The 25,938-nt window shown below is 51.9% G+C and overlaps 1 protein-coding gene across 8 annotated transcripts in view; it reads left to right on the forward strand.

The window, feature by feature from the left end:
- Window positions 1–25,938, forward strand: part of CHD8 (chromodomain helicase DNA binding protein 8) — a 1,687,145-nt gene that overhangs the window by 1,111,020 nt on the left and 550,187 nt on the right. For all 8 annotated transcript variants that reach the window (XM_069633907.1, XM_069633913.1, XM_069633911.1 and 5 more), the window contains exon 27: window positions 5,285–5,357. In XM_069633907.1, the coding sequence (XP_069490008.1) occupies window positions 5,285–5,357 (73 nt within the window). The remainder of the gene's footprint in view (window positions 1–5,284; window positions 5,358–25,938) is intronic.

A 25,938-nucleotide genomic window follows, 5' to 3' on the forward strand; every position in this document is an offset into this window, starting at 1 on the left:
TTGAGTTGGTGGGACCAATCAACTCGTAAGTTACCTGGATTCCATTCTCGGAGCTGGTTGTATTTTCCTTAGAGTGCTGCAGGAAACAGATTAACCAGGGAGAGGGATACCAGTTTGTGTGCTTGTCTACAGCTACTGGAATTGAAGATTTGCCAAGCGCCAGCTTAGACCCCTCCCAGTGCAGGAGTACCCTGACGACCTCCCTCTTGTCCCAACGACTGAGGCTCAGGAATAGCGAGATCTGCAGGAACTGCCAGGAACAGAAGTCTTCAGCTGCATGTTTTTCTTCATCAGAAGTTACTGTGAAAACCCGACTGAGAGAACTTACCTCTCACTGTGAAAGTGCTCGGACCTTGGGCAACTTGCAGGCCTAGTCAGCTTGTGACCCAACATATGAATCTTTCTTTTTACAAACTACTTCTAACAACTTCGGCAAATACTTTTCCGTTTAACTACCATAACTGCTTTATCTTATACAAGACTTTAGCCCATTGACTTTGGCCTAACCTATTGCATTGAATCAGCCCCTCTGGGGAACTCAAACTATTTGCACAGTCTAAAGAGTAACTGTATCTTCTTTTTGTTAACCTATGCCGTTTTGCTCCTACTTCAAAGTAGTTTAAATGCCTCAAACGTACATTGTAAAGTCCTGAAGTATATTTTTGTGTGATATAGATTGCCTCCTTCTAGTGAACGTTTTTTAACTTGACTGTTGAAGAAATTAATAAGTGTTTAACCAAGAAACCTTGAGTGTAAGAGTTTATTTGAATAGTTGTGATTGTAGACCTCTGTGTAACACCCTTACAGCTCACATTCCCTCTTGAGATAAGCCTGGCTGCTCGGCTCAGCTACCAAAAGCTGTGTAGTACAGACTTATACCAAAGGTTGGTTTTTCTTACACCTTTAGTCATAGTTAGAATTATTAACCTAGCTTGCGTCGAATCTAGATAGAAATGTGACTGTTAGCATGTACCCCACCTAGATGTAATCCCACAATTGCAAGGACAGCAATGCCAACTAACCAATGAACTAACAATTCCATCCCTCTGCATACACCTCTCAAACTATAACCAAACACAACCACAAGCCTAAAATGCAGCAATCCGCACAAACTTCACAACAATGCAACAACAAAACAAACCACACATAGACTTGCACAACAGAACATGACTACAACGGACCATAAAACACCCCAAGCCCAGCCAACGGACCCACCGGGCTGAGGCTGCCAAGCACATCACTGCTCTCTTGCACTTTTCCAGCTTATTCCCACTAACCCACCCCCCTCTCCTCCCCTTTTCAGAGCGCCAGGGGACCACTTCGGTGGTGATAGTGCGCGGTACAAATGTCCTTTAACATTAACATCGTTGTGTGTAGTGGTCCCAAAGGGTACTGCATACCAACTCTGCCTAACAAAGGGAAATCATGACGAGATAAAGTAAGAAAAAACTGCAGTCACATTAGACATCGATCATGCTGAGATAAACACACAGGTCTTTGTTTCAATATTTGTCCATGATCAAGTTGGTAGATTTGGAGTAGGGACCGAAAAGGAGGTATGGAGCAATTTCAAACCATGGTGATGAAGGTTTGATGGTGCAAGTTTCATTTAATTTAATGTTTCTTGTTTTTTTGCTTTTATTATTATACATTTGTGTAATGTGTTTTAAGGAAAAAATCAACGTTCTGAAGCTAGTATGTTTTAAGGAATGAAATGAACCATAATATGTTTATGAATTTGTGTAATGTTTTACTTTGGTTTTAAAACTGAATGCACAATAAATAAAATAAACACACAAGTGTGTCCTGTGTTGCTCCCTATTGTGTAAAGCAAACAAAAAAATATTTAGGATTTTTTTTTTTTATTATAAACTACATAGCCTCAAGAACTTCCATTGATTAGTTCTGTAGCCGATGAGGAACGAAACATGTTGGCCAGGCTAAATTTTAATAAGATTGGTATTTTTCATACGAGATTTGTAAAACTTTATATGTGTATATGTAAAGATTGGTAGGTGGTGTCTGTACTTCGCTCTCTATATGGTAGAGGAGAGGCACAGCAGACCCCAGCCAAGATTCTCTATTATTGGTACGTGGTCGAGCAATCAAGGCCTAGCTTCTCAGGAGGGTGATGCAGGCTGGTTCTTAAGTACAGTGTAGTCCCCGAACCCCCACAAAGGAATGTCCACACACTGTATTACTGAAAACAGTCTTTATATAATTAATATTCAAAGGTATGTACACGATCACAATAACGCACTTTGTACTTGGGGGTCAATGATAAATATATACAGTTCTAAAGTGGTACTACTAATGTTATCGAATCTCATTAAAGTGCATCAACTGTACAGTTAAAATGTCACACAGATTAATAACGAGGTGACCAGCAATAGAGATGGGCAGGAACGTAAGATGGTTGAAACAATAGGCAGAATACTGACCCCTACCCCTAGGCACAGTTCTGTGTGGAGATCCTCCCACCTGGGCAACCTGTAAATAAAGATATATATAGTACAAGCCCAGTCCCTATAATGTTCGAGTGTCTTACTTCTTCCTATCAAGGTTTTACCCCCCCCCCCCCCCCCCCCCCAATGTACCTGGTGGAGTAGAGTTCTCCGACGATGCGCCGACCGATCCTTCTTGAGTGCCTCCCTTTCAGGCGGGAGCCACGGATCATTGAGAGGTGTCGGGGAATCGACGGCCCTTCTTGAGTGCCCTCCCTTTAAGGCGGGAGTCACGGTCGTTGAACGTCCGACGGTGAACAGGTTGAACTACGGCCGTGAAGTGGCAGCTTCGTTCCTAGCGGTGCTCGTCGACGACAGAGCGTTGGCGTCCTGCTAGGAAGAGGCGTGCGGGGCACCTCGGTGACGATAGTTCTGGACCGCAAAGAGATGATGAAGAACTGTGGCCCAGCAAGGGCGTCAAGTCGTCGGCGTCTCTGTGGTCTTTAGGTGGCGGGAAACCCACCGGTGGATGCTCCTCGGCGCGTCGACGGTCGGGCCTTCTCCAGCGGGAGACAAGCGGATGACGATGCTGGGAGAGTGCCCGATGATCAATGGAAGTTCTTAGGCAAACGGGAGCACGGCGGTTCCGGTCGGCGACGGCGGTCGTCGACAGTGGCGGACAACAGTCCAGGTGCTTCTCCTTGGAGTTCCACAGCAGTCCCCGTATCGGGTCGGCAGCCTGTCGAAGGTCTGTCTACCAGGGAGTGTTGGCAAAGATCAGCTGTGCACGATGGTCCCTCGTAGCTCGGGAAGAGGGCGCCTCACCAGATCCTCTCTGGGTCAGTCCTTGAAAACACAGCAGCTTTCAGATTGTGAAGGAGAGCCACGGCACTTCTCGTCCAGCAGGGTTTCAAGGTCAAGCATCAGTTACTCCAGTTACTCGTCGTAGTGGACTTCAGCTTCTGAACACGATTCCTAGCAGTGAGAGGCCCCCAGATATACTGTTGATCTCCTATTCATTCCGCTGGGTCACACTCAAGCATCCAATCACAACTACGGGCATTCATTCATGCAGGCAGGCAGCCAATCAGGCACACGGGGTATTCACGCCATTCACTTATCTCCAGACACTCACAACAAGTTATGTGTATTGGGGACAAGTACCGAGCCATTCAACACCCCAAGCTGCATTCATACCGGTTTCGGGCAGGGATGTCTCAGTCATTGTGTCAACCACCAGATACTAGACACCCACAACACAGAATGCATATTCGTCACACACTCTATTCACCCAGGTCCCATCCACAGGAGGTACCCACAACATACATCACCGGGAAGGCTCCAGCTAGTCTGGCCGGGCCTTCACAACAACACCATATATGGCATTTCCACCCAACAGCCAGTCAGGCGGAAGGGACAGAGTCAGGGCTTCCCAGGACTTTGGGAAAACAAGGTAATGAGTAATAGAAAGCAAGAGGCCACAGGGGCCATCTTGTTTTCCATCAGGAATCAATGGATCCCAATGGCAGGGCCGGGGTATCCCAAAATGGAGGATACTCCGCGCACCTGTCACTTTCAGCATGGAGCTGCCACCAGCCCATACCCTGCTCTATGGGCCGCCCACAGGTGCCCAAAAACATACACTAGGGGCACAGGGTTGTACCCCCACCCATGGGTGCCATAAGGTTATCCCACGGGTCAGTTCACCAAACCAAAAGAAAGAGAGCTGCACCGCCAGGAGTCCCACATAAACTCCTGCGTGGAAAACACGACGGAACACACGATAAAAAGCAGTACAGGACAAGGATACGGAGGCCCTGTCCCTCCGATGCATTTCCAGCATCACAGTATAGCACACTGCACTTGAGCAATGAATAAATGAGTATGAATGTATTGTGCAGAATAACCCACATATAAGTATGTTGGGGAGGTTTGTGATATTTTGTAGTATCAGATTTTTTTAATGCAAAACAGTTAGGATGCTGTAATTATTGAAAGAATAGCGGAATATTATTTTTTTTTCTCTGCTAATGTTGACACTAAAACGGTTTTTGACAAACTATTGAATACATTGATGCAACACTGATAAAACAATGCATTATTTGTCTGACACATGGGATGTTTTATTTGTAGATCAGGACAATGGGATACATTAACATCACTGTAGGCATGTATTGGCCTTGCTCGGGAAGAACCAAATGTACAGATGTTTTCCTGGCTTTCTCTTGGTCATTCAATTGTACACCTCCTTCTGGCCAACTCCTGGCCTCATTCAGAGCTTGAGCTCCCTTACCTTTGTGCAGGCCGTACACAACCTGCGTTCACACTTTCATACACTATACAAGTTCCCTCTACTTCGGGGTTCATCAGGGTCTACTAGGAGGCATTCTTTCAAAGGCTGCAGATCGGGTGTGGGAGAAAACCCACTCCTAGCACATCCGCAAAGTGCTGCTAAAAGGGTGGTGCTACTGTCCCCCAGGGTCACCCTAGCCCCATAACTAAAACATAGGACTTGTCACAGTGGGTAGTCCTGTGTACTTGTGGGTTGACTTACTGTGCCTTAGAACCAGCCCATTGCCTTCCAAAGAATGAAGTATGGTTCCTCCATCATGTTGGCAAAGCGAGAGATAGGTTTAACATGGTGGAGAGCTCTATCTAACTCCAGGTTTTTTTTTGTGCCTTTCCCTGAGGAAACTGGAAAAATCCTTCCTAATGACATACCAAGTAGATTTCAATTTTAGATGCCTGTGGCCAATTATTGCGCTGTTAACTTTGGATTCCTCTTTTTAAGGATCAACATTTAATGCTTTTTTTTCTTTTTTTTCTTCTTCTTCTTTCAGTGGAGACTTTGAAAAGGATTGTGAAGACCCAGAATATCGACCACTTCACTTGCAGAGAGACCAAGATGATGAGGTGAGCATTACTTGGTTGGGCCCTTGCAAATATCCTCTTCTCTCTGCTCAAATAGTCCTACTTTCTCTTTGCATTACTTGTCCTCACTGTACCAGAAGCACTGTAGTGTTAAAGGGGTAGTACACTCAAAAATGTGTTTTTTTTTTAAAGATGGTCCATAATTAAAAATATTTTAAAAAAAGATTGCTATGTAAAATTGTTGTGAAATGAGGCTGAGTTTTGATATGGGGGCATCCATTTTGTGGAATGAATCGGCCGCCTCTGCTCTGCTCTCGTGGCAATAATTAAGCAAAAGCCCCCTACTGGGAGCTTTTGCTTACTGCTGCTTTAGAACAGGGCTTAACACAAAGAGAGTAGGCTGCCAGTGTTTATAATTGCCTTGACTTTCTTTTTAGGTTTCTTGTGCTCCCAAGGTCCACGGGAGCACATAAAATGGAAAATGAAAGGCACAGCAATTCTCCAGCATGGGGTCTGGCATGGATTCACATGCTCATGAATATTCCCCGTCGTCAGGCTGGGAATCCTCGGTAAAGAAAAAACCAGTATCAGTTTCGTTTCTGATCTGTCTTTCGTAGTAATAACCAATCACTGGTCTCTGCGTCATACTGACCACAGCCAATGACTGCCCTCTACCTAAGCACCGCCTCTGGCAGCCATCTTCAGATTTTTACCGCACGTTCATGTGTTGGGATCCTCGTGCTATTGCTCTCGAGCGTTAGTGCTATTTTTCGCGCTTTTTCACAAAAAACTTCGATTCTTTCGGTCAAAAGAGCCTCAAGCTCCACCGATCCTACATCCGATCAACGGGGACCCGTGTCGGATTCATCTGTGCCCCTCAAGGGTGAAGATTTCGTCGAGCTACACTTCGGAGGACTCCAGAAGCTTCTCAGGCCCGGTCTCGGAGATGGCCCAGGAGAAGGGAAGCTCGACGCCCGGAAAGCTGTTCAGGGTCTGCCCTGGATGCCAGCTGCAGAACGTCTTTAAGGAGGACGAACACTCTTTCTGCCTTTACTGCCTTCATGAGGACAAGACGCACGTGGAGAAGGACTGTGCGTTTTGCGGCAACATGTCGGAACGGACCATGAAGGACCGCCATCAACGTCTCGCCAACTGGCTGGAGGGTAAGAGCCCGTCTGGCGAGAAGAAGAAGAAATCCGAGCCGTCTTCTAAGACCTTTGAGGGCGCCCCGGCGACGGGGGCCCAACATAAGGCCAAGCACCGCTAGTCCGCTGGCACCGGGAGCGCCGAACGGTCGGGCTCTACGGGCGCCAGGCAGGGCGCACCCTCCCCGGCACCATCAACCACGAGCCAACGCTCTGGGTCGGGTAAGAGGAAGGCCGAGCACCCGGCGAAGCTCCTGGAGAGGCCCCGGTCGAGCTCTAAGGCAGAGGAGGAGCGTGGCAGTGCCCCCTCCCTCAAGGATAAGGCGGTGAGCGCACCTAAGGTGGTGAAGGCCTTGATCCATCCGACCAAGCCCTCTATCGAAACGGTCGCGGCGGCCCTGGCTCAGCCTGTGGTGGCTGCACCAGTGGTGGCGACCTCAGGGCCCAGAATCTCCCTGCCTCCTCGGAGGGAGTCTTCTTTTGTGCCCATCGATAGGACCCCCGTGAAACCCTCCGTGGGGAAGAAGGGGGGGCAGGGCGTCGTCGTAGATTCGGCCTCAACCTCAGAAGAGGAGCTGATCGAGGTCTTAAGCCACGGCCTAGGCGTGGAAGAAGGCCAGCCCGTCGGAATGGACCCCGACGCAGGTGACGACGACATCGTCGAGGATACCGACGGGGCCCCTGCTCGCCCGTCGGACTCCCCTCTCCAGCGCCGCAAGACAACTCGGCGGCCATTTTGTTGGCCATACAGTCCTTATGCTCCGAGATAAGGACGAGGCTACCGTTACCGACGGAGGAACCTCTCCCGTCGGGGGATCCAGAACCGGGACCTTCTGGTGTTCCCCCTACCAAGAAAAGAAGGATCCATCCACCACCTCCTTTTCAACCGTCGCGCCCCGTCCAGCCCTCCTCCCCGTCCACCCGAGGGGATGATACGGGGACTGACACGGCAGCGACGGGTACGGACGACGAGGCATACGACGAGGATTTTCCGTCGTCGCCTCCCACCAGGGCTTCTCCGCCCGACGAGATCGGATCTTTCCACTCCATGATCTCCAGGGCTTCCGAGCTTTTCCAACTCTGCCCTGAGGAGAAGAAAAAGGAAGGCTTCCTTTATCAGCGGCGCGAGGCCAAGAGGAAGACGGTCCTCGCAGTGCCTCTGTTGGACGACATTTGGGATGAGGGCCTTTCCCTCCTCAAGAACCCTTCCACGACGCCAGCTAGAAGAGACCGGTACGAGAAGAAGTACCGGGTCCCGGACACGGCCCCCCTATGCCTCCGGGCGCAACCTACCCCGGATTCCGTCGTCTCCGCGGCAGCCAGGAAGAAAGCGGGGGGGGGCCTCCACATCGACTTCCCCGCCGGACGGCGAGGGAAAGAAATTGGATGCTATGGGACGTAGAGTCATCTCGTCGGCAGCGACGACGATTAAAGCGGCCAACGCCTTGGCTATCGTGGCCCGCTACGACAGGGAGCTCTGGTACAAGATAGCTCCCCTGCTGGATTTTCTGCCGGACGACAAGAGGGCGGAGGCCCTGGAGATCCTGCAGGAAGGTGAGGTGGCCTCGGACCACGCCATCACCGTGGCGACGGACATCGCCGACACTGGGTTCCGCCAGCTGGGCAACAGCGTTTGCCTTCGACGTCGTGGATGGCTCAAAGCTACGGACTTCCGGCAGGACGTCCAGACCAGAGTCCTGGACATGCCCTTCGACGGTAACAACCTGTTTGGGAAGACAGTGGACGATTCCCTTCAGGCCATCAAGGCGGATACTGAGACGGCCCGGGCCCTTGGAGTCCTGCAGCAACGACGGACGCCCTTTCGGAGCGGCGGAGGCAAGGGCGCCTCCAAAGGTTCCGGCGGCGGTTTCGCTTCCTACCGTCAAGCGGCCCGCTCGTCGTCGCAAGAGGCCTACAGAGGACGAGGCAAGTCTAGCGGACCCCGCCGTCGTCGCCAAGGAGGTCAAGGCGGCAAGGCCGCGTCCAAGCAGGATTGAACCGGCCGTGGGGTCGGGCCCCCACCGAAGCACCCCGGTGGGAGGCCGGCTGGCGGGCTTCGTCAGCGTGTGGGAGTCCATCTCCACCGACCGTTGGGTGCTGGACGCCCTGGCCCGGGGCCACGCGCTCGAGTTTCAAAGAAGGTGCCCGCGCGTCCCCCCCGTGGCCAGGAAAGAACTTCACGTCCCTCAACTTCTCCTGGAGGTAAAGGCGATGCTCAGAAAGGGCGCCATCGAACTCGTCCCAAAGAGGCTTCGGGGCTCCGGAGTCTACTCGAGATACTTCCTCGTGAAGAAGAAGACGGGAGGATGGCGCCCCATCCTAGACCTGCGGCGTCTGAACAAATTCATCAAGGCGCAGAAGTTCCGGATGGTCACCCTCCAGCACGTCCTGGGTCAGCTGGAGGAAGGAGACTTCCTATCGTCGTTGGATTTGGAGGATGCCTACTTCCACATTCCCATCCTAAAGGGGCACCGAAAATTCCTCAGGTTCGTGGTCCAAGGGCGTCATTACCAACTACGCCAAATCCCACCTGGTGCCCGCGCAAGTCGCACTGTTTCTGGGAGCGAGGCTCGACAGTGTCCCTTCTGGCCTCCCCGTCGGAGGAGAGGACCAGGACCATCTTGGGCAAGGTGCAACGGATGTTGGTGGCCGACGCGGCCAAAGTGAGGTCCATCAAGTCCCTCCTCGGGATGATGTCTTCCTGCATCTACCTCATTCCCATGTGCAGGCTCCGGATGCGCCCGTTGCAAGAATTCCTGGATGCGCGCTGGATCCAGACGACGGGCAGCTTCGAGGAAAGGATCAAGCTCGACGAGAGCTTCCGACGAGCGATACGGTGGTGGGGCACCCGCGCGCATCTGACGGCGGGCATGGACTTCCAGACCCCAGCCCACCAGGAGACTGTGACCACGGATGCCTCCCTGGAAGGGTGGGGAGCGCACACCGAAAATCTGCACGCAAGGGGACTCTGGCTCCCGACGGAGAAGTCCCTGCATATCAACGTCCTGGAGCTCCGTGCAGTGTTTTGGGCCCTCAGGTCCTTCCTTCCGTCCCTCAAGGGCAAGGTGGTGAGGATCTTCACCGACAACACCACCACCATGTTTTACATCAGGAAACAGGGCGGAACCAGGTCCCCAGCGCTGTCCAAGGAGGCGCAGGACCTGTGGCATTGGGCCGTCGCCCAAGGGATTTTTCTGGTGCCGTTTCATCTGGCAGGGATAAAAAACACGATCGCCGACTCACTCAGCAGGGAGCTGCGCTCGTGCCACGAGTGGGAACTACGGCAGGATCTGGTGGATCGCCTCTTCCGACGGTGGGGCACACCCCAGATCGACCTGTTTGCGACGGCGACGAACACCAAGCGCCGGAGGTTCGCCAGCAGGTTTCCCCAGACGAGGAGCATGGGCGATGCTTTCTCGTTCCCCTGGGAGGGCCTGTTCCTCTACGCGTTCCCTCCCTTGCCTCTGCTAATCCGGCTCGTCAACCAGCTCAAGAGGTCACGGTGCAGGATGATCCTCGTCGCACCTGCGTGGCCGAGGCAGATATGGTTCCCGGACTTGCTGGACTTGTCAGCGTCCCCGCCGATCAAGCTGCCGGCGGACGCGGATCTACTCTCCAGGGAAGGAGGCGCCATCCTCCACCACGACCCGAAGTCGCTGAACTTGCAGGCCTGGCTCCTGCAGCGCTAGAGTTTGGAGGATACGACATACCGGCCGATTGCAGAGAGGTTCTTGCAAAGGCCAGGGCGTCCTCGACTCTTAAATGCTACGGACACAAATGGAAGAGGTTCTCTGTCTGGTGCCACGCACAGAAGATTAACCCTCTACGGATTACGGCTCTCCAAGTACTGCCGTACCTGCTGACGCTGGCCAAAGCTGGTCTGGCACACGCGTCCATCAAGATTCATCTTGCTGCGATCTCCCGATACACCAGAACCTCGGGGCGGACGTCCTTGTGGTCTCATCGTCTGGTGAAGGAGTTCATGAAGGGACTGTTCAGATCGTTCCCGCCGGTGAAGGCTCCGGCCCCGGCGTGGGAGCTCAACGTGGTGCTGACCAAGCTCATGGGACCTCCGTTCGAGCCTCTGCACTCGGCCCCGTTAAAGTTTCTATCGTGGAAAACAGCTTTTCTTGTGGCCATCACCTCCGCACGACAAGTGGGAGAGATCCAGGCCCTTTCCTGCAAGGCCCCGTACTTGACTTTCCACGACACGAGGGTAGTGCTCAGGACGCACCCCTCCTTCATGCCCAAGGTACCGTCGGACTTCCATCTCAACGAACCCTTGGTGTTACCTGTGTTCTTCCCGTCGCCTTCGTCGCCGGCTGAGAGGACTTTGCACTCGCTGGATGTAGCTAGAGCGCTGAAGTTCTACGTGGACCGCACGAAGGGTTTTCGGAAGACGTCACAACTCTTTGTGAACTTTGGGCCTGTCAATCAGGGGAAGGCTCTCTCGAAGGCTTCCATCTCCAGATGGCTCTCCGGCTGTATCATGTGCTGTCACCGGTTGGCAAACCGACCGCTGCCTGGCCGTCCGAGAGCCCATTCCACCAGAGCGATCGCAGCTACCACGGCGTTCCTATCTGGTGTGCCCCTGCTGGACATATGCAGGGCTGCTACGTGGAGGTCGACGCACACCTTCACGAAATTCTGCTGCGTCGACCGGGATTCCAGGGAGGAGTCCAGGGTCGGCCAAGCAGTGCTGCGCAACCTGTTCGCCTGAGGTGAGCCTGGTGAGGAGGTAAGATGCTTAATGTTGAGTTGATGTGATGCTTAATGTTGAGCCTTTGCCACCTCCCGTGGTTGTGCATGTGTGTACTGCTATGTATTCTTTATTCATGAGCATGTGAATCCATGCCAGACCCCATGCTGGAGAAGGAACAAGTTACTTACCTGTAACTGTTGTTCTCCAGCATGGGTCTGGCATGGATTCACATGCGAACCCTCCCGCCTACCCCTCTGCGGCTCTTCACTTGGTCATACTGCCACTTCACGTGCTTCCAAATCTGAAGATGGCTGCCAGAGGCGGTGCTTAGGTAGAGGGCAGTCATTGGCTGTGGTTAGTATGACGCAGAGACCAGTGATTGGTTATTACTACGAAAGACAGATCAGAAACGAAACTGATACTGGTTTTTTCTTTACCGAGGATTCCCAGCCTGACGACGGGGAATATTCATGAGCATGTGAATCCATGCCAGACCCATGCTGGAGAACAACAGTTACAGGTAAGTAACTTGTTCCTTATAAATACTTCACCGGCTGAGTACAGGAAACTTAAAACTTAAAATGAAAGTACTGGCATTTATGAATACTACACCACCTGCCGACGAGCGGTGTAGCATTTATAATTGCTGGTACTTGCTTTAAGTCACCCGAGCGCCCCCGGCACAGGGGAGCCTGGAAGACTTAAAATGAAAGGCACAGCTATTATAAATACAATGCTTGGGGCGTTGTACTTATAATTGCCGGGACTTTCACTTTCGTTCTCTCGGGCTCCCTGGGCCGTAGGAGCCTGTGAAAGCAGGAATAACACTCAAAAAAAAGAAGTGGGGGGGGGTGGCAGCACTCACCAGCTGCACAAAGCAGTAGCCTAACCGCATTCTCTGATCTCCAGCAGTAATAAGCAAAAGCTCCAAGTAGGGGTTTTTTGCTTGATTATTGCAGTGAGAGCAGAGCTTAACATGAGCACAGGAGGCTGCTTCATTACACAAAATGGCAGCCTCCTAGTGTTCAAAAGAAACATACTTTGGGACCCATTTCCCAACAATTCTACATAGAAACGTTAAAAAAAATAAAGTTTTTATTTCTATTTTTGATTATGGACCATCTTTTTAAACAATCAAATTTGAGTGAACTACCCCTTCAAGGAAATAATTTAGAACATGGATGTTAGACTTATTACAGTGTCCGTGACAAGGGATCTAAAACTTGCTTGTGTAAGGTATAGTCCCTATTGCATCTCTGGTGGCAATCTCATTTTCCTTTTTCTGCCTGGTTTTCTCGACTTCTTAAACTTGCAAGTTCTATTAGGGGCCTTGCCCAGGATTGCAAAATGCCTGGAGGCAGTTCAGCTTCCCAAGTAAGGCATATACACCATGTACCCTTATCTTGTACGGTATAACTATAGCACTAGTCTGTGTTAAAGCACCAGACTGTTTGGTGATTGTTTAGCAGATGTATGGCAATTGTAGAAGCTTTGTTCTGAAGTTGACTTTACAAAGCATCCCACTAAAATCCAGTGATAGGTTCTTGTGTCAGTGTGTTTGTGGCTAAATGGCAGCTAAGAGTTTCTCTGCTATCCCTGGGCTCACCCTTTTCTTGTGTGACCAGGTTTCCTCTCTGACACATGGACCACAAGCGAGTTCACTCGGTGGGCATGGGGCAATTTCAAACCAGTGGATTTCAAACCCAGGGGCATTAGATGGGAGATCACCTGGTTCTCGACTCCAGACAAGGGACCGTCAAATTCTCAACACAGGCCAGTGACTGTCCCAACTCCCCCCATGCTAGACTACCAGAGCAGACCAGCATGCTAATAAAAGCCTTAGTTATCTGCATTAGCACACTTGGATGGGGTTCTGCACAATCAGGATGCTCGGAGCGTTGGCTGTATTGTAAGGTACAAGCCTGCTTACCGAGCACCATGGTTGGACCGGACTCCCCTCCCCTCACCCCATTCTCCTCACCTTAGCACCCGTCTAGTTTCCTACACGGGTGCTAATGATTTCATTTTTTTCCCCTCCAATTTAAAATAAATAAATGTACCTTTACAGCCCAGCCCGGCGCTGTGCAGTGCTGGTGTCCTCAAAGTCAGTTTTCAATTTTGATGACTTCTGTCATCAACATTCGCTCAGTCAGCCCTTAACTTGGGCCGCAGGCCGTAAGCGGGGGGATAGGTCAGGGACAACACCTTTGTCTTGGAAGCAAGGCAATGCAGCGCAGCACAGGTTTGAATCCTGATCCTGCGCTTAGAAACCAGTCTCTGGTATTAACCTTGTTCTACAAGAACAATTATAATTACCTACTTGGTTAGCCACCGCCTCGGTTGATGTTGCTTCAAGAGTAGTATAGAATGTTCTCTTGTCATGTTCCAGAAGCCAGTGGAAGAATGAGCTAAGATGACCGATCTACTGCCACTCCCTGATTCTCCTGTGATTCACTGTTGATGTCCGAGGCAGGCAGCTTTCAGTGCGCACTAGGAAGACGGAGATAAAAATAAGGGGATGGTGGGAAATGCAGACTCTTAATGGTGTTTCTGTAACAAGAAATTGCTGTTATGGAAACGTGCATCTTTAATTCAGTGATGTGCCCCAAAATAACTCACCCAGGAGAGACTTAACGGCCGTCCAGCCCTGTATGTAACGACCTACAAATCCCTCTGGTTCCTCGTAATGTATTGGGCAGTGTAAAAGGGAAAAAACATTGCCCAGTAGGAGAAACCATTCCCACTTGCATCAATACCTTGTACTCTGTTCAGATGTTTTTCTAGAATCTGGCCTGGTGAACATATTTTAGGAGGCCATCCTAGTTGCAATGAACAGAGAACTCTTAAAGGTTTGCCAAGCCCCAATCAAGGTACGTGGATGAGCAGTCAAGTCTTAATCGCCAGAGAGTGGGATTGCGGTCAGGGGCCCTCAATGAGGACACACAGTTGTTAGGTAAGATTTGCACAGAAATGGTAAATCTTCCTGACCTGGGTGAACCCCAGAACTTTTTGCTTTACTAGTGGGATATTTTTCCTTAATACCTCAGTGAGTGGGAACCTTTTTCCACACTCACATAATCTTTAACGCTTTCTATGGGTGTTATTTTTAAGATGCTCCATTGTGTCTTTTTAAAGTTATGCTCTCTAACAACTTATTGGCAATGAGTGCCTGTTGATGCTGGGTTGCCCTAGGAGCTCCCATTTTAACTTCATTTTGCTAACCTTGAGTGAACAACAGTTCCCAAGGGTAGAAAGGATCTTTGGATCCCTTTTACATTTTATTCTGTGAAGCCAGCACACCCCACCTTATGTGGACTGCTGGGGAGATACAATGTATCCCCTTTCACACTAAAACTGTAACATTTATGTTAGTGACAAGCGTACCTTCAATGGCTGGTGGCAGTGATACCTTGTATTAATTTAGTGCACCTTTACCGCAGGCTGTGTTCACAGCTGCAGTAAAGGGACTGAAGGGTGTCCATTCTTACCCAAATGTCTCGTCTTTTTTCACCATTTTAGTGTTGCTTGTCGTTTCTTGTTCCTTCCCCTGACATCCAGGGCAGGAAATTCCTTTGTGTGATTTTTATCTTTGGTAGGAGTCCCCTGGACTCCCCGCCCTAGCTCCAGTCTGTCTTTGAGAGCAGGAAGTGAGGGAGGAGTCCAAATCTCCCCAGCCCTTTCTCTTACGCCTTGCCTGAATGGGGACAAATCCCAGTGGGGGGGCTGGCTGTCCTGATTGGACAACCAGACCGCCCCTTCTTGTAAAATGCGGGGAGAGAATGGAGAGGTTGTGCTGCAATTCCTGATAAATACTGTGAACCTGGAAGCTGAAGACATGTCGACCACTGAAACTTAAAATGAAGAGGATGACCAAGGAAAAGCGGCAGAGACGATTTCCAGCGACCGGAGAGCCTGCTGTGTAACCCGAGCCTGCTGCACCCCTTCCTTCTCCAGCATGGGGTCTGGCATGGATTCACATGCTCATGAATATTCCCCGTCGTCAGGCTGGGAATCCTCGGTAAAGAAAAAATCAGTATCAGTTTTGTTTCTGATCTGTCTTTCTTAGTAACCAATCGCTGATCTCTGGGTCATACTGCCCCCAGCCAATGACTGCCCTCTCCCTAAGCCCCGCCTCTGGCAGCCATCCTCAGATTTTTACCGCACGCTCAAGTGTTGGGAGTCCTCGTGCTTTAGCTCTCGAGGTTTTGCTGCGTTTTCACACTTTTTCAGGAGATTTTCTCATTTTTTTCGTTTTAATCAAGCCTCAAGCTCCACCGTTTCTACTTCCGATAACGGGGACCCGTTTCGGAATTCTTCTACGCCCCTCAAGGGTGAAGTTTTCGTCGAGTTTATGCTTCTTGGAGGATTCCGGAAGATCTGAGGTCTACCTCAACGGACATGGCCCAGGACAAGGGAAGCTCGACGCCCGGATCCAAGCTGTTCAGGTGCTGCCCTGGATGCGGATTACAAAACGTTATCAAGGACGACGAGCATTCGCGATGTCTCTACTGCCTTCATGAGGACAAGACGCACGTGGAGAAGGACTGTGTTCTGCAAGAATCTTTCGGAACGGACCAAGCAAGATCGTCGTTCCTGCCTCTGCGCCTGGCTGGAGAAGGGCACAGCAGGTGAGAAGGCGAAGAAAAAGTCTGAGCGGGCTCCTAAGTCCTGTGAGGGCGCCCCGGCGACAGGGGCCCAACAGAAGGCCAAGCACCGCGAGTCCGCTGGCACCGGGAGTGCCGAAAGGTCGGGCTCTTCGGCTGCCAGGCAGGGCGCGACTTCCCTGGCACGTTCAACCACGAGCCAGCGCTCTGGTTCGGGGAAGAAGTCCGAGAACTGCAGCTGCTGGAGTGGCCCCGGTCGATCTCGAAGGGGGAGCGAGACGCTGACCCTCCCCCCAAGGCGAAGGCCCAGGACGCACCTAAGGTGGTGAGGGCCTTGATCCAGCTGGCAAAGATCTCTATCGCAGTGGTCGCTGCGACCCTGGCGAAGCCGGCTGAGACTATGCCAGTGGAAACAGCCTCTGGGCCCAGAGTATCCCTGCCACCGCGGAGGGAATCCTCGTTCCAGCCCATCGTTAAGACCCCCGTGAAGTCCCCGGCGGAAAAAGAAGGGGGGTGGGGGGGCGGTGGCCATTACAGACTCGGAATCGGCCTCTGAGGAGGAGCTGGTGGAAACCGAGAAGGGCTTCAACGAGAGGTTCATAGGCCTCAACGAGAGGTTCGAGAAGGTTCGATCCCAGGGGACGTCCCCGCTGACATGATCGAAGATAGCGATGATGGCGACGAAGAGGGCCCAGTGGAGCGGCCATCCCGTCCGTCGCAGCCATTACCCGAGCCCCAGGATAGCTCGGCGGCCATTTTGTTGGCGATCCAATCCTTATGTACCGAGATAAGGACGAGATTACCACGGACCCCGACGGAGGATCCAGAACCAGGCCCGTCAGGAAACCTTCCGAGCAAGCGGAGGAGAGTCCGCCCCTCTCTGCCCTTCGTGCCCGCGAGGCCTGTGGACCCCTCATCCCCATCGCCGGACCCTAGAGAGGATACAGCGACGGGGACGGACGACGATGGCGGCGATGACACAGCGGACATCCCGTCATCACCCCCCCTCGGGGTTCTCCAGCCGACGAAATTGGCTCCTTTCACGCCATGATAACCAGGGCATCCGAGCTCTTCCAGCTCTGCCCTGAAGAACAAAAAAAGGAAGGGTTTCTTTACCAACGACGAGAGGCCAAGAGGAAGACTGTCCTTCGGTGCCTTTGCTCGACGACCTCTGGGACGAGGGGCTTGCTGTCCTCAAGAACCCTTCCACGACACCCGCCAAGAGGGACAGGTACGAGAAGAATTACTGAGTCCCTGATGCCGCCTCCTTGTGCCTCAGGGCCCAGCCCACGCCGGACTCTGTCGTCTCGGCAGCGGCTAAGAAGGCGGCAGCGGGTGCGGCGGCTTCAACTTCCACTTCCCCGCCGGACAGCAAGGGCAAGAAGTTGGACTCCATGGGACGACGAGTCATCTCGTCGGCGGCGAGGATGATTAAGGCGGCCAATGCCTTCGCGATCGTGGCCCGCTACGACAGGGAGCTCTGGTTCAAGATAGCTCCGCTGCTAGACTTCCTACCTGATGACAAGAGGGTGGAGGCCCTAGAAATTCTGCAGGAAGGCGAGGTGGCGTCGGATCACGCCATAACGGTGGCAACGGACATTGCTGATACGGGATTTCGCCAACTGGGCAACGGAATTTGCCTCCGAGGACGAGGATGGCTCAAGGGGACAGACTTTCGCCACGATGTCCAGACCAGAGTGTTGGATATGCCGTTTGACGGCAACCGCCTTTTTGGTAAGGCGGTGGACGAGTCTCTCCAGGCCATCAAGACCGACTCGGAGACGGCCCTAGGGGTACTTCAACAACATCGGCCCTTTCGGAGCTCCGAAGGCAGACAGGGTGCCTCCAAAGGATCCAGCGGTGGCTCTTCCACATACCGCCAGACGGCCCGCTCCTCTTCCTAGGAGGCCTACAGAGGTTGTGGCAAGCAAGGGAGATGCCGTCGTCGTCAAGGAGGCAAGGCCGCCTCCAAGCAAGACTGACCCGGCCATGGCATCGGGCCCCCACCGAAGCACCCCGGTGGGAGGCCGCCTGACGAAGTTCGTCAGCGTGTGGGAGTCAATCTCCACCGACCGTTGGGTGCTGGACACCCTGGCCAACGGGCACTTGCTGGAATTCCAAAAGAAGTGCCCTCGCATTCCTCCCGTGACCAGGAAGGAGAATCACGTCCCTTAACTGCTGTTGGATTTAAGGGCGATGCTCAAGAAAGGTGCCGGAGTGTACTCAAGGTACTTTCTCGTCAGAAAGAAGGCAGGCGGTTGGCGCCCCATCCTGCGTCTGTTAAACAAATACATCAAGGCGCAGAAATTTAGGATGGTCACCCTCCAGCACGTGCTGGGACAGCTGGAGGAGGGCGATTTCCTGTCGTCGTCGGACTTGGAGGATGCATACTTCCACATCCCCATTCTAAAAAGACACCGAAAGTTCCTCAGGTTCGTGGTCCAAGGGCGGCACTACCAGTTCAAGGCCCTCCCGTTCGGATTGAAGTCGGCACTCAGGGTGTTCACCAAGTGCCTCGCACTCGTGGCTGCGCGGCTGCGCCTACAGGGGATCCACGTCTACCCCTACAGGGGATCCACGTCTACCCCTACCTGGACGACTGGCTCATCCGGGCAAGGACAAGGGAGCTCGCCGTGGAGCACACTGCAAAGACTGTTCAGCTGCTCACAGACCTGGGATTCTCCATCAACTTTCCAAAACCCCACCTGCTTCCCTCGCAAGTCGCCCTGTTTCTGGGAGCCAAGCTGGACACAGTGGCGCTGCTGGCCTCACCCTCAGAGGACAGGACCAGGACCATTCTGGGCAAGGTGCAGCGTCTACTGGCCACAGACATGGCCAGGGTAAGATCTATCAAGTCCCTCCTCGGGATGATGTCCTCCTGCATTTATCTGGTGCGCCTTTGCAGGCTTCGGATGCGCCCCTTACAAGAGTTTCTCGACTCCCGCTGGGTCCAGTCGACGGGCAGCTTCGAGGACACGATCTCCCTCAACGAGACGTTCCATCAGGCTATCCGGTGGTGGGGTACCCGCTCTCATCTGTCGGCGGGCACAGACTTTCAGACCCCAGCTCGCCAGGTGACGACGAATGCCTCCCTGGAAGGTTGGGGAGCACACTCCGGAGATCTTCACGCGAGAGGCCTTTGGCTCCTGGAGGAGAAGTCACTCCACATCAACATCTTGGAGCTCCGCGCAGTGTTCTGGGCCCTCAGGTCTTTTCTTCCGTCCCTAAAGGGCAAGGTGGTGAGGATCTTCACCACCACCAACAACACCACCGCGATGTTCTACATCCGGAAGCAGGGCGGAACCAGATGCCCCCCCCCCCCCGCCCTATCCAAGGAAGCCCAGGATCTGTGGCATTGGGCCGTCGCCCAAGGGATGTTTCTGGTGCCTCTTCATCTGGCAGGAATAAAAAACACGATCGCCGACTCACTCAGCAGAGAGCTGCACTCGTGCCATGAGTGGGAACTACGCCAGAATCAAGTGGATCGACTCTTCCGACGATGGGGCGAACCCCAAATCGATCTCTTCGCGATGGCGACAAATTCCAAGTGCCGGAGCTTCGCCAGCAGGTTCCCCCAGCGGAGGAGCATGGGCGATGCTTTCTCGTTCCCCTGAGACGGCCTATATCTTTATGCGTTCCCTCCGCTGCCGTTGCTGCTCCGGCTCATCAACCAGCTCAAGAGGTCCCGGTGCAGGATGATCCTCGTCGCACCGGCGTGGCCGAGACAGCTCTGGTTCCCGGACCTTCTGGACCTGTCAGCGTCCCCGTCAATCAAGCTGCCAGTGGACGCAGATCTTCTCTCCAGAGAAGGAGGCGCCATTCTTCACCACAACCCAGAGTCGCTGAACTTGCAGGCCTGGCTCCTGCAGCGCTAGAGTTTGGAGGATACGACATACCGGCCGACTGCAGAGAGGTTCTTGCAAAGGCCAGGGCGTCCTCGACTCTTAAATGCTACGGACACAAATGGAAGAGGTTCTCTGTCTGGTGCCACGCACAGAAGATTAACCCTCTACGGATTACGGCCCCTCAAGTATTGCCGTACCTACTGTCATTGGCCAAGGCTGGACTAGCTCACGCTTCCATCAAGATACATCTGGCCGCCATCTCACGATACACCAGAACTACAGACTGACGTCCTTGTGGTCTCATCGACTGGTGAAGGAATTTATGAAAGGATTGTTGCGATCATTCCCGCCGGTGAAGGCCCCTGCCCCGGCGTGGGAGCTCAACGTGGTGCTGACCAGGCTCATGGGGGCCCCATTTGAGCCTATGCATTCGGCACTGTTGAAGTTTCTGTCGTGGAAGACAGTGTTTCTCGTGGCCATTACCTCCACACGACGAGTGGGAGAGATCCAGGCCCTATCTTGCAAGCCGCCATACTTGACGTTTCACTACACGAGGGTGGTGCTAAGGACGCACCCCTCCTTCATGCCCAAGGTGCCGTCGGACTTCCATCTCAACGAACCCTTGGTGTTGCCTGTGTTCTTCCCGTCGCCTTCGTCGCCGGCTGAGAGGACTTTGCACTCGCTGGATGTGGCTAGAGCGCTGAAGTTCTACGTAGACCGCACAAAGTGTTTTCGGAAGACGTCACAACTCTTTGTGAACTTTGGACCTGTCAATCAGGGGAAGGCTCTCTCGAAGGCTTCCATTTCCAGATGGCTCTCCGGCTGTATCATGTACTGTCACCGGTTGGCAAACCGACCGCTGCCTGGCCGTCCGAGAGCCCATTCCACCAGAGCGATCGCAGCTACCACGGCGTTCCTATCTGGTGTGCCCCTGCTGGACATATGCAGGGCTGCTACGTGGAGGTCGATGCACACCTTCACGAAATTCTACTGCGTCGACCGGGATTCCAGGGAGGAGTCCAGGGTCGGCCAAGCAGTGCTGCGCAACCTGTTCGCCTGAGGTGAGCCTGGTGAGGAGGTAAGATGCTTAATGTTGAGTTTGATGTAATGCTTAATGTTGAGCCTTTGCCACCTCCCGTGGTTGTGCATGTGTGTACTGCTATGTATTTATTCATGAGCATGTGAATCCATGCCAGACCCCATGCTGGAGAAGGAACAAGTTACTTACCAGTATCTGTTGTTCTCCAGCATGGGTCTGGCATGGATTCACATGCGAACCCTCCCGCCTACCCCTCTGCGGCTCTTCACTTGGTCATACTGCCACTTCACGTGCTTCCAAATCTGAAGATGGCTGCCAGAGGCGGTGCTTAGGTAGAGGGCAGTCATTGGCTGTGGTCAGTATGACGCAGAGACCAGTGATTGGTTATTAATACGAAAGACAGATCAGAAACGAAACTGATACTGGTTTTTTCTTTACCGAGGATTGCCAGCCTGACGACGGGGAATATTCATGAGCATGTGAATCCATGCCAGACCCATGCTGGAGAACAACAGTTACAGGTAAGTAACTTGTTCCAACAACAATATGGCTCACACTAATTCACTTTAGAAAGTTTTGTATACAGATAGTTAATTATAGGCCTGAACACCCTGCAAAATGAATCTAACGGGTAGCATAATTTGCCAACGCTTTGATATAAATATAAACAGTCACCTTAAGTTCAAATACACATCAGATAAAGAAGGTAAGTATTTTAGATGCCGTCAATGGTGGAACCAAACCACAAGGCAACCCAACATAAGTATTCCAAACCCTAAAATGAATGGGACTGTATCCAAAAGTCACAGGAGTCGCAATGTTTTTCAGCAGAATGAAGTCTCTGTGGGTTGGCTTATGTTGGTGATATAATAGTTCCACAACAATTTTACCAGAGGTAAGTATGTGGTTTCCTTTCTTCCAAACCCAGGGGCAGGATACTCGGCCCAGGTTAGATGACCAAAGGGTGAGTGGAATGGAATAAGGGTGACAAAGGGGTGTGTTCCCAATGGTTATCACATGGAGGACAGATACACTAGGCTTACTTGCCCCGATTTTCCTAGATGACTTTGTAGATTGTCTGAGGTCGCTGGGGGCTTTAGCTTCAGCCTTTTGTTCTGGTGAGAGGAGCCCAGGAGTTGCACTTTCCAGGATTCTTCGTCGGGTGCGGTTTCAAGATGCAACCTTTGTCAATAATGAAGTGCAAGAAGCACAAATGCAGGCACTTGACGGGTTGGGGGGAGGAGCAACTCCTGGACCATTGGTTTGCCTGGTGAAGCCCTGCTGTTGTGCTGAAGCTCCAAATTCGCCTAGACTAGAGAAGCCCTGCAAAGGAAGACTTCTTCCCTTTGGTTGTTAGGACCAATCAACCCGAAAGTGAACTCGTCTGGACATCCTCTCAGAGCTGGCTGTACTTCCGCTGCTGGTGGAACTGAAGGGCCAGAGAGGGGGACACCAGATCGTGTGAATCGCTTTTAAGTCGGACCCCAGCACCAGGAAGATCCTCCAGATTTCCCTGAAGCAGGACTGACCAAGCCTGTGCCACCTCAACAGAGTGATGGCCAGATGCAAGGAAAGTCTGAAGTGGTATCCGAGAACCGCAGTGTTGCTATTTGCTATAGACGTGAGGAGCTGAAACCGCGCCACTGAATTGAATTTTGCCCATTGCTGCCGCTGACTATCCCATTGCATTGCAGGAGTCCCCAGACGTCCTCTCTTGTCCCCACGACTGAGGCCCAGGAACAACAGGATCTGCAGAACTGTACAGGAACAGAAGCCAGCTGGAACCATTTCTTCTAACCAAAGGCACTGTAAACCTACGAGTACTTGCCTCTTGTTGTGTAGCCTTGCTTGTTCTCAGTTGAGACTTGGCTTGGTTGCTTTTGCAAACAGCTTTGCCTTTCCCAGGCCTCCCAGCTTCTGGTCCTTCTGTGATTCTTTATTTCTACAACGACTTCTAAAACATTATGCAAGACTTGTAGTTACCTACAAGAAGTGCTTCAGTTCACCTAGACTTTTGTCCAATTGACATTGGCTGGCCTGGCTCCCTGAAAGACTCTTCTACCTCTGACATTGTGTTTACCTTTCCTCCAGGAAAGGGTTAATTTACTTTGCATTGGGGGTTTAAAAGTACTTACCTGCTTCAGAATATTTGTGTAACCTGTGTTTTATTCTCAAACCCTTTTCTTTGACACCAACTCAGTATTGTTCTTAATGTACCAGTGATATATTAATGTCCACAGTGTCCTAGTTATTTAAGTCACCTCAGGATGTAGTAACCATCTGTGTGCCATCCCAAATGGGTACTTGCTAATTTAGAGAAACTAAGTGTGTATTTTGAAGTATATATATTTGTTGCGTTTTTATTGCTCCCTTCTGAAAAAGGCTCATGAACTGACTGTTAAATAAAGTAATAATTGTTTAATCAAGAAACCTTGAGTGTAAGAGTTTGTTTTAATACTTGTCACCGTGAATCTGTGTAAAAACCCTACTGCTCACATTGACCCCTCTTGAAATAAGCCTGGCTGCTCAGCTACACTGCCAACCTCTGTAGTACAGACTTGTACCAAAGGTTGGGTTCCTATTGCCAGGAGGTCAAGGTTGCTGTAGTCTCCCAAAGGGTACTGCACACAATCTTGCCTAACAGTCGCTTTATGCAGAGCTCGTAGCATTGCTATTTAATCTCGACTATTGGAATTATTTAATATTATTCAGTCCTCAACGGTCACTTCTTGAGCGACCATCAACGGATGCCATTGCCTACAGAAAATCTCTGCAAACTTATCGACTGCTGGCTGCAGCCTACACAAAGCTTTGGCCCTACAGTAGGGAGAGTGGGGGATCAACATCTTTCATTTTCCTTAGAGAATGTCTTTTACACTTTCCTTGACACTGGTCTACCTGCCTTCATTCCCATTTACCGTCATTGAAAGGATGCACTTTAAGTTATGTCTGTCCTGTAACAAAAAGTTCACATGGAAAGACACTGTCTTCCCCGTGATCACCCGAAGAATGTGCATCATGAAGGCTTTTTTTTGCCCTAAAACGCTCAAGGAGTGAAACGGTTGGCAGCCTACGGTATGCAGGCCCAATCCCATTCTCATACTGGGCAGATGCCTCGGAAGACTAGCAGCAAGGCAGCAACAGCTCCTTTTTGGAGGCCTGTGACCTAGTAAAGGATTTGAGACTCTGGCGTGTCCGTCCCCAACCCCACAAGGCGAGCCAAACGCTCTGCTACGGGGAAATGTCCTGGCTGCTTTTGGGGAGATTTAACATTGTTCTGCTTCATCCCCTTTCCTAATGACAACCATAGCCCTTTTTGCTGGACTTATGGATCTTTTTCTTTCTTTCCTGAATGAGGGGATCCTTTCCCCCCACCCCCCTCATTCATTCTTATTTGTTCCGGCTTTTGGAACGCTGTTCTGTGTTTTATCTTTACTGTGGAGTCTACTTTCCTCCATATCTCTTTAAATGCTTCTGTTTAACTTTTGCAGCACACAGCACCCTTATGTGCTGTGTTGCTGGGAACCCTTTGAGTTCTCTTTTGAGATTTGTTCACCATCTTTAAGCAACTACTGTTCTTAAGGCTAGAGGGATACTTTGTGTCCCTCCTAAAACTTTATCCTGTGAGAGATTAGCACACACCACCTAACGTGGAGTGCTAAGGGGATACCCATCATGTCCCTTATCTCTGTTCCTGTTACTTTTAGTTAGTCACTATATGACTGGTGGCAGTGGACGGGTTCTACCAACTATTGTGCTATTTTCTACCGCAGACTGTGTCCACAGTCCCAGTTATGTGCAATAATCACCTGTTCATTCATACTTCCCGTCCTCTTTCCTCCATCCTTGTGGGCGTCCCCAACATGGGAACGGTACCGGAACCTTTGGTAGCGAAAAATTGAGCTTCACCTTTAAATTTAGCCCAGCGCTTGGGGCACGGCCCTGGGTGGTGAAATCTCCCCCGGCCGCCCCCCCACACCCCAAGGATCAGGCCCCTCGCCTCAGCCACTTTTTCTGCACAGACGGGTCGGACCTGGCAGCTAGACAGACTTTTTTACTTTGTGCTTGCTTCTGTTATTATTTTTATTTGCAATCTTCTTCACCTCCCTTCAGTGCCTCGCCTCCCTGGCGCCTGTCGGCTGCAGGAGGATTCACGAGATGTGCATCCTGCGAACATTTGTTCTGGCCTAGAACCCCCTTGCTCTCTGTCTTGAGTGCCTGCGGCCTGACCACCGCTGGGATGCATGCACAGCCTGCCGTGCTCTCGGTCACAGGGCATTGAAGAATAGTCTTTCAGACTGCAGGGAGATCTTCCACGCTTCTCCTCCAGGTCCTCTTAAAGAGTTTGTCGTCAGGACCCCACGTCAAGACCAGTTAGGCCCTTAGTTTAGTATGGCTCCTCAGCGCAGTGGCTCCTTTCTGGCAGACCCAAGGCCTCTAAGGCTACTTGCTCCCAGGCCCAGGGGCTTTTCCCAGTCTATCCGTTGGCAGACCGAGGCCAATAAGGCTACCGGCTCAAAGACTGAGGGGCTCAGGAGCTCTTCCAGGACAGTCCACGGAGGGGCGATCACATTCATCCTCTTCGGCCCCAGGGGGCAAAGGATCGTCCTATTCTACCTCCAAGAGTCAGTCCTTGGTACAATCCAGCATGACTACCAGCTCTATTGGTGAGGGCGCACAGCCTACCCGAGCCACCTCTGAGGTAATGGGTTGGCACAATTTGATTACTGGCCAGCAGTCTGAGGGCTCTGTGCCTAATGGAGATGTCTGAGGTAAGCGCTTTTGTTTCAAGTTCGAGGCCAAGGAGTGTGTCGTCCAATGTCTGAGGCAGAACGTGGCACAGGGCCTATGCGTGCTCCCACCCAGCAGATGGCGGATAAGCATGTGGCTGAGCCTGCTAGACCAGCGGCCATCTTGGATTTGGATCTGGGCCAACCCGGTCCCTTACCCATAGTGGGCCATGCAAGAAGGTTCCAGTCCCCTTTGCTCAGGAAGCAGCAGCACACTTTATGGTACAGGTGGTTGGTCTCCGTAGGGATACATGTACCCATCGCAGCCTCATGACTACACCCCAGAGGCGCCTCGGAGTTTTGATCAGGAATGGAGACCCAGCGCTGCTGAGGGCTGGCCCCCCCCTCATGATCTGGTGGCTTGCGAGGACCGCTTCAAGCGCTTCCTCGTCATGCGCTCCCCGCAGATGACTGGGCTCCTCACTGGTAAAGTTAAGGAAGTGATCCCACAGGATGTGCCTTCAAAGCCTCCACCGCTGGGCCCTCTGTCTGTTGCTC

This window comes from Ambystoma mexicanum, chromosome 13, assembly GCF_040938575.1.
Source record: "Ambystoma mexicanum isolate Mex_15411 chromosome 13, UKY_AmexF1_1, whole genome shotgun sequence".
In the NCBI taxonomy this organism is placed as follows: Eukaryota; Metazoa; Chordata; class Amphibia; order Caudata; family Ambystomatidae; genus Ambystoma; species Ambystoma mexicanum.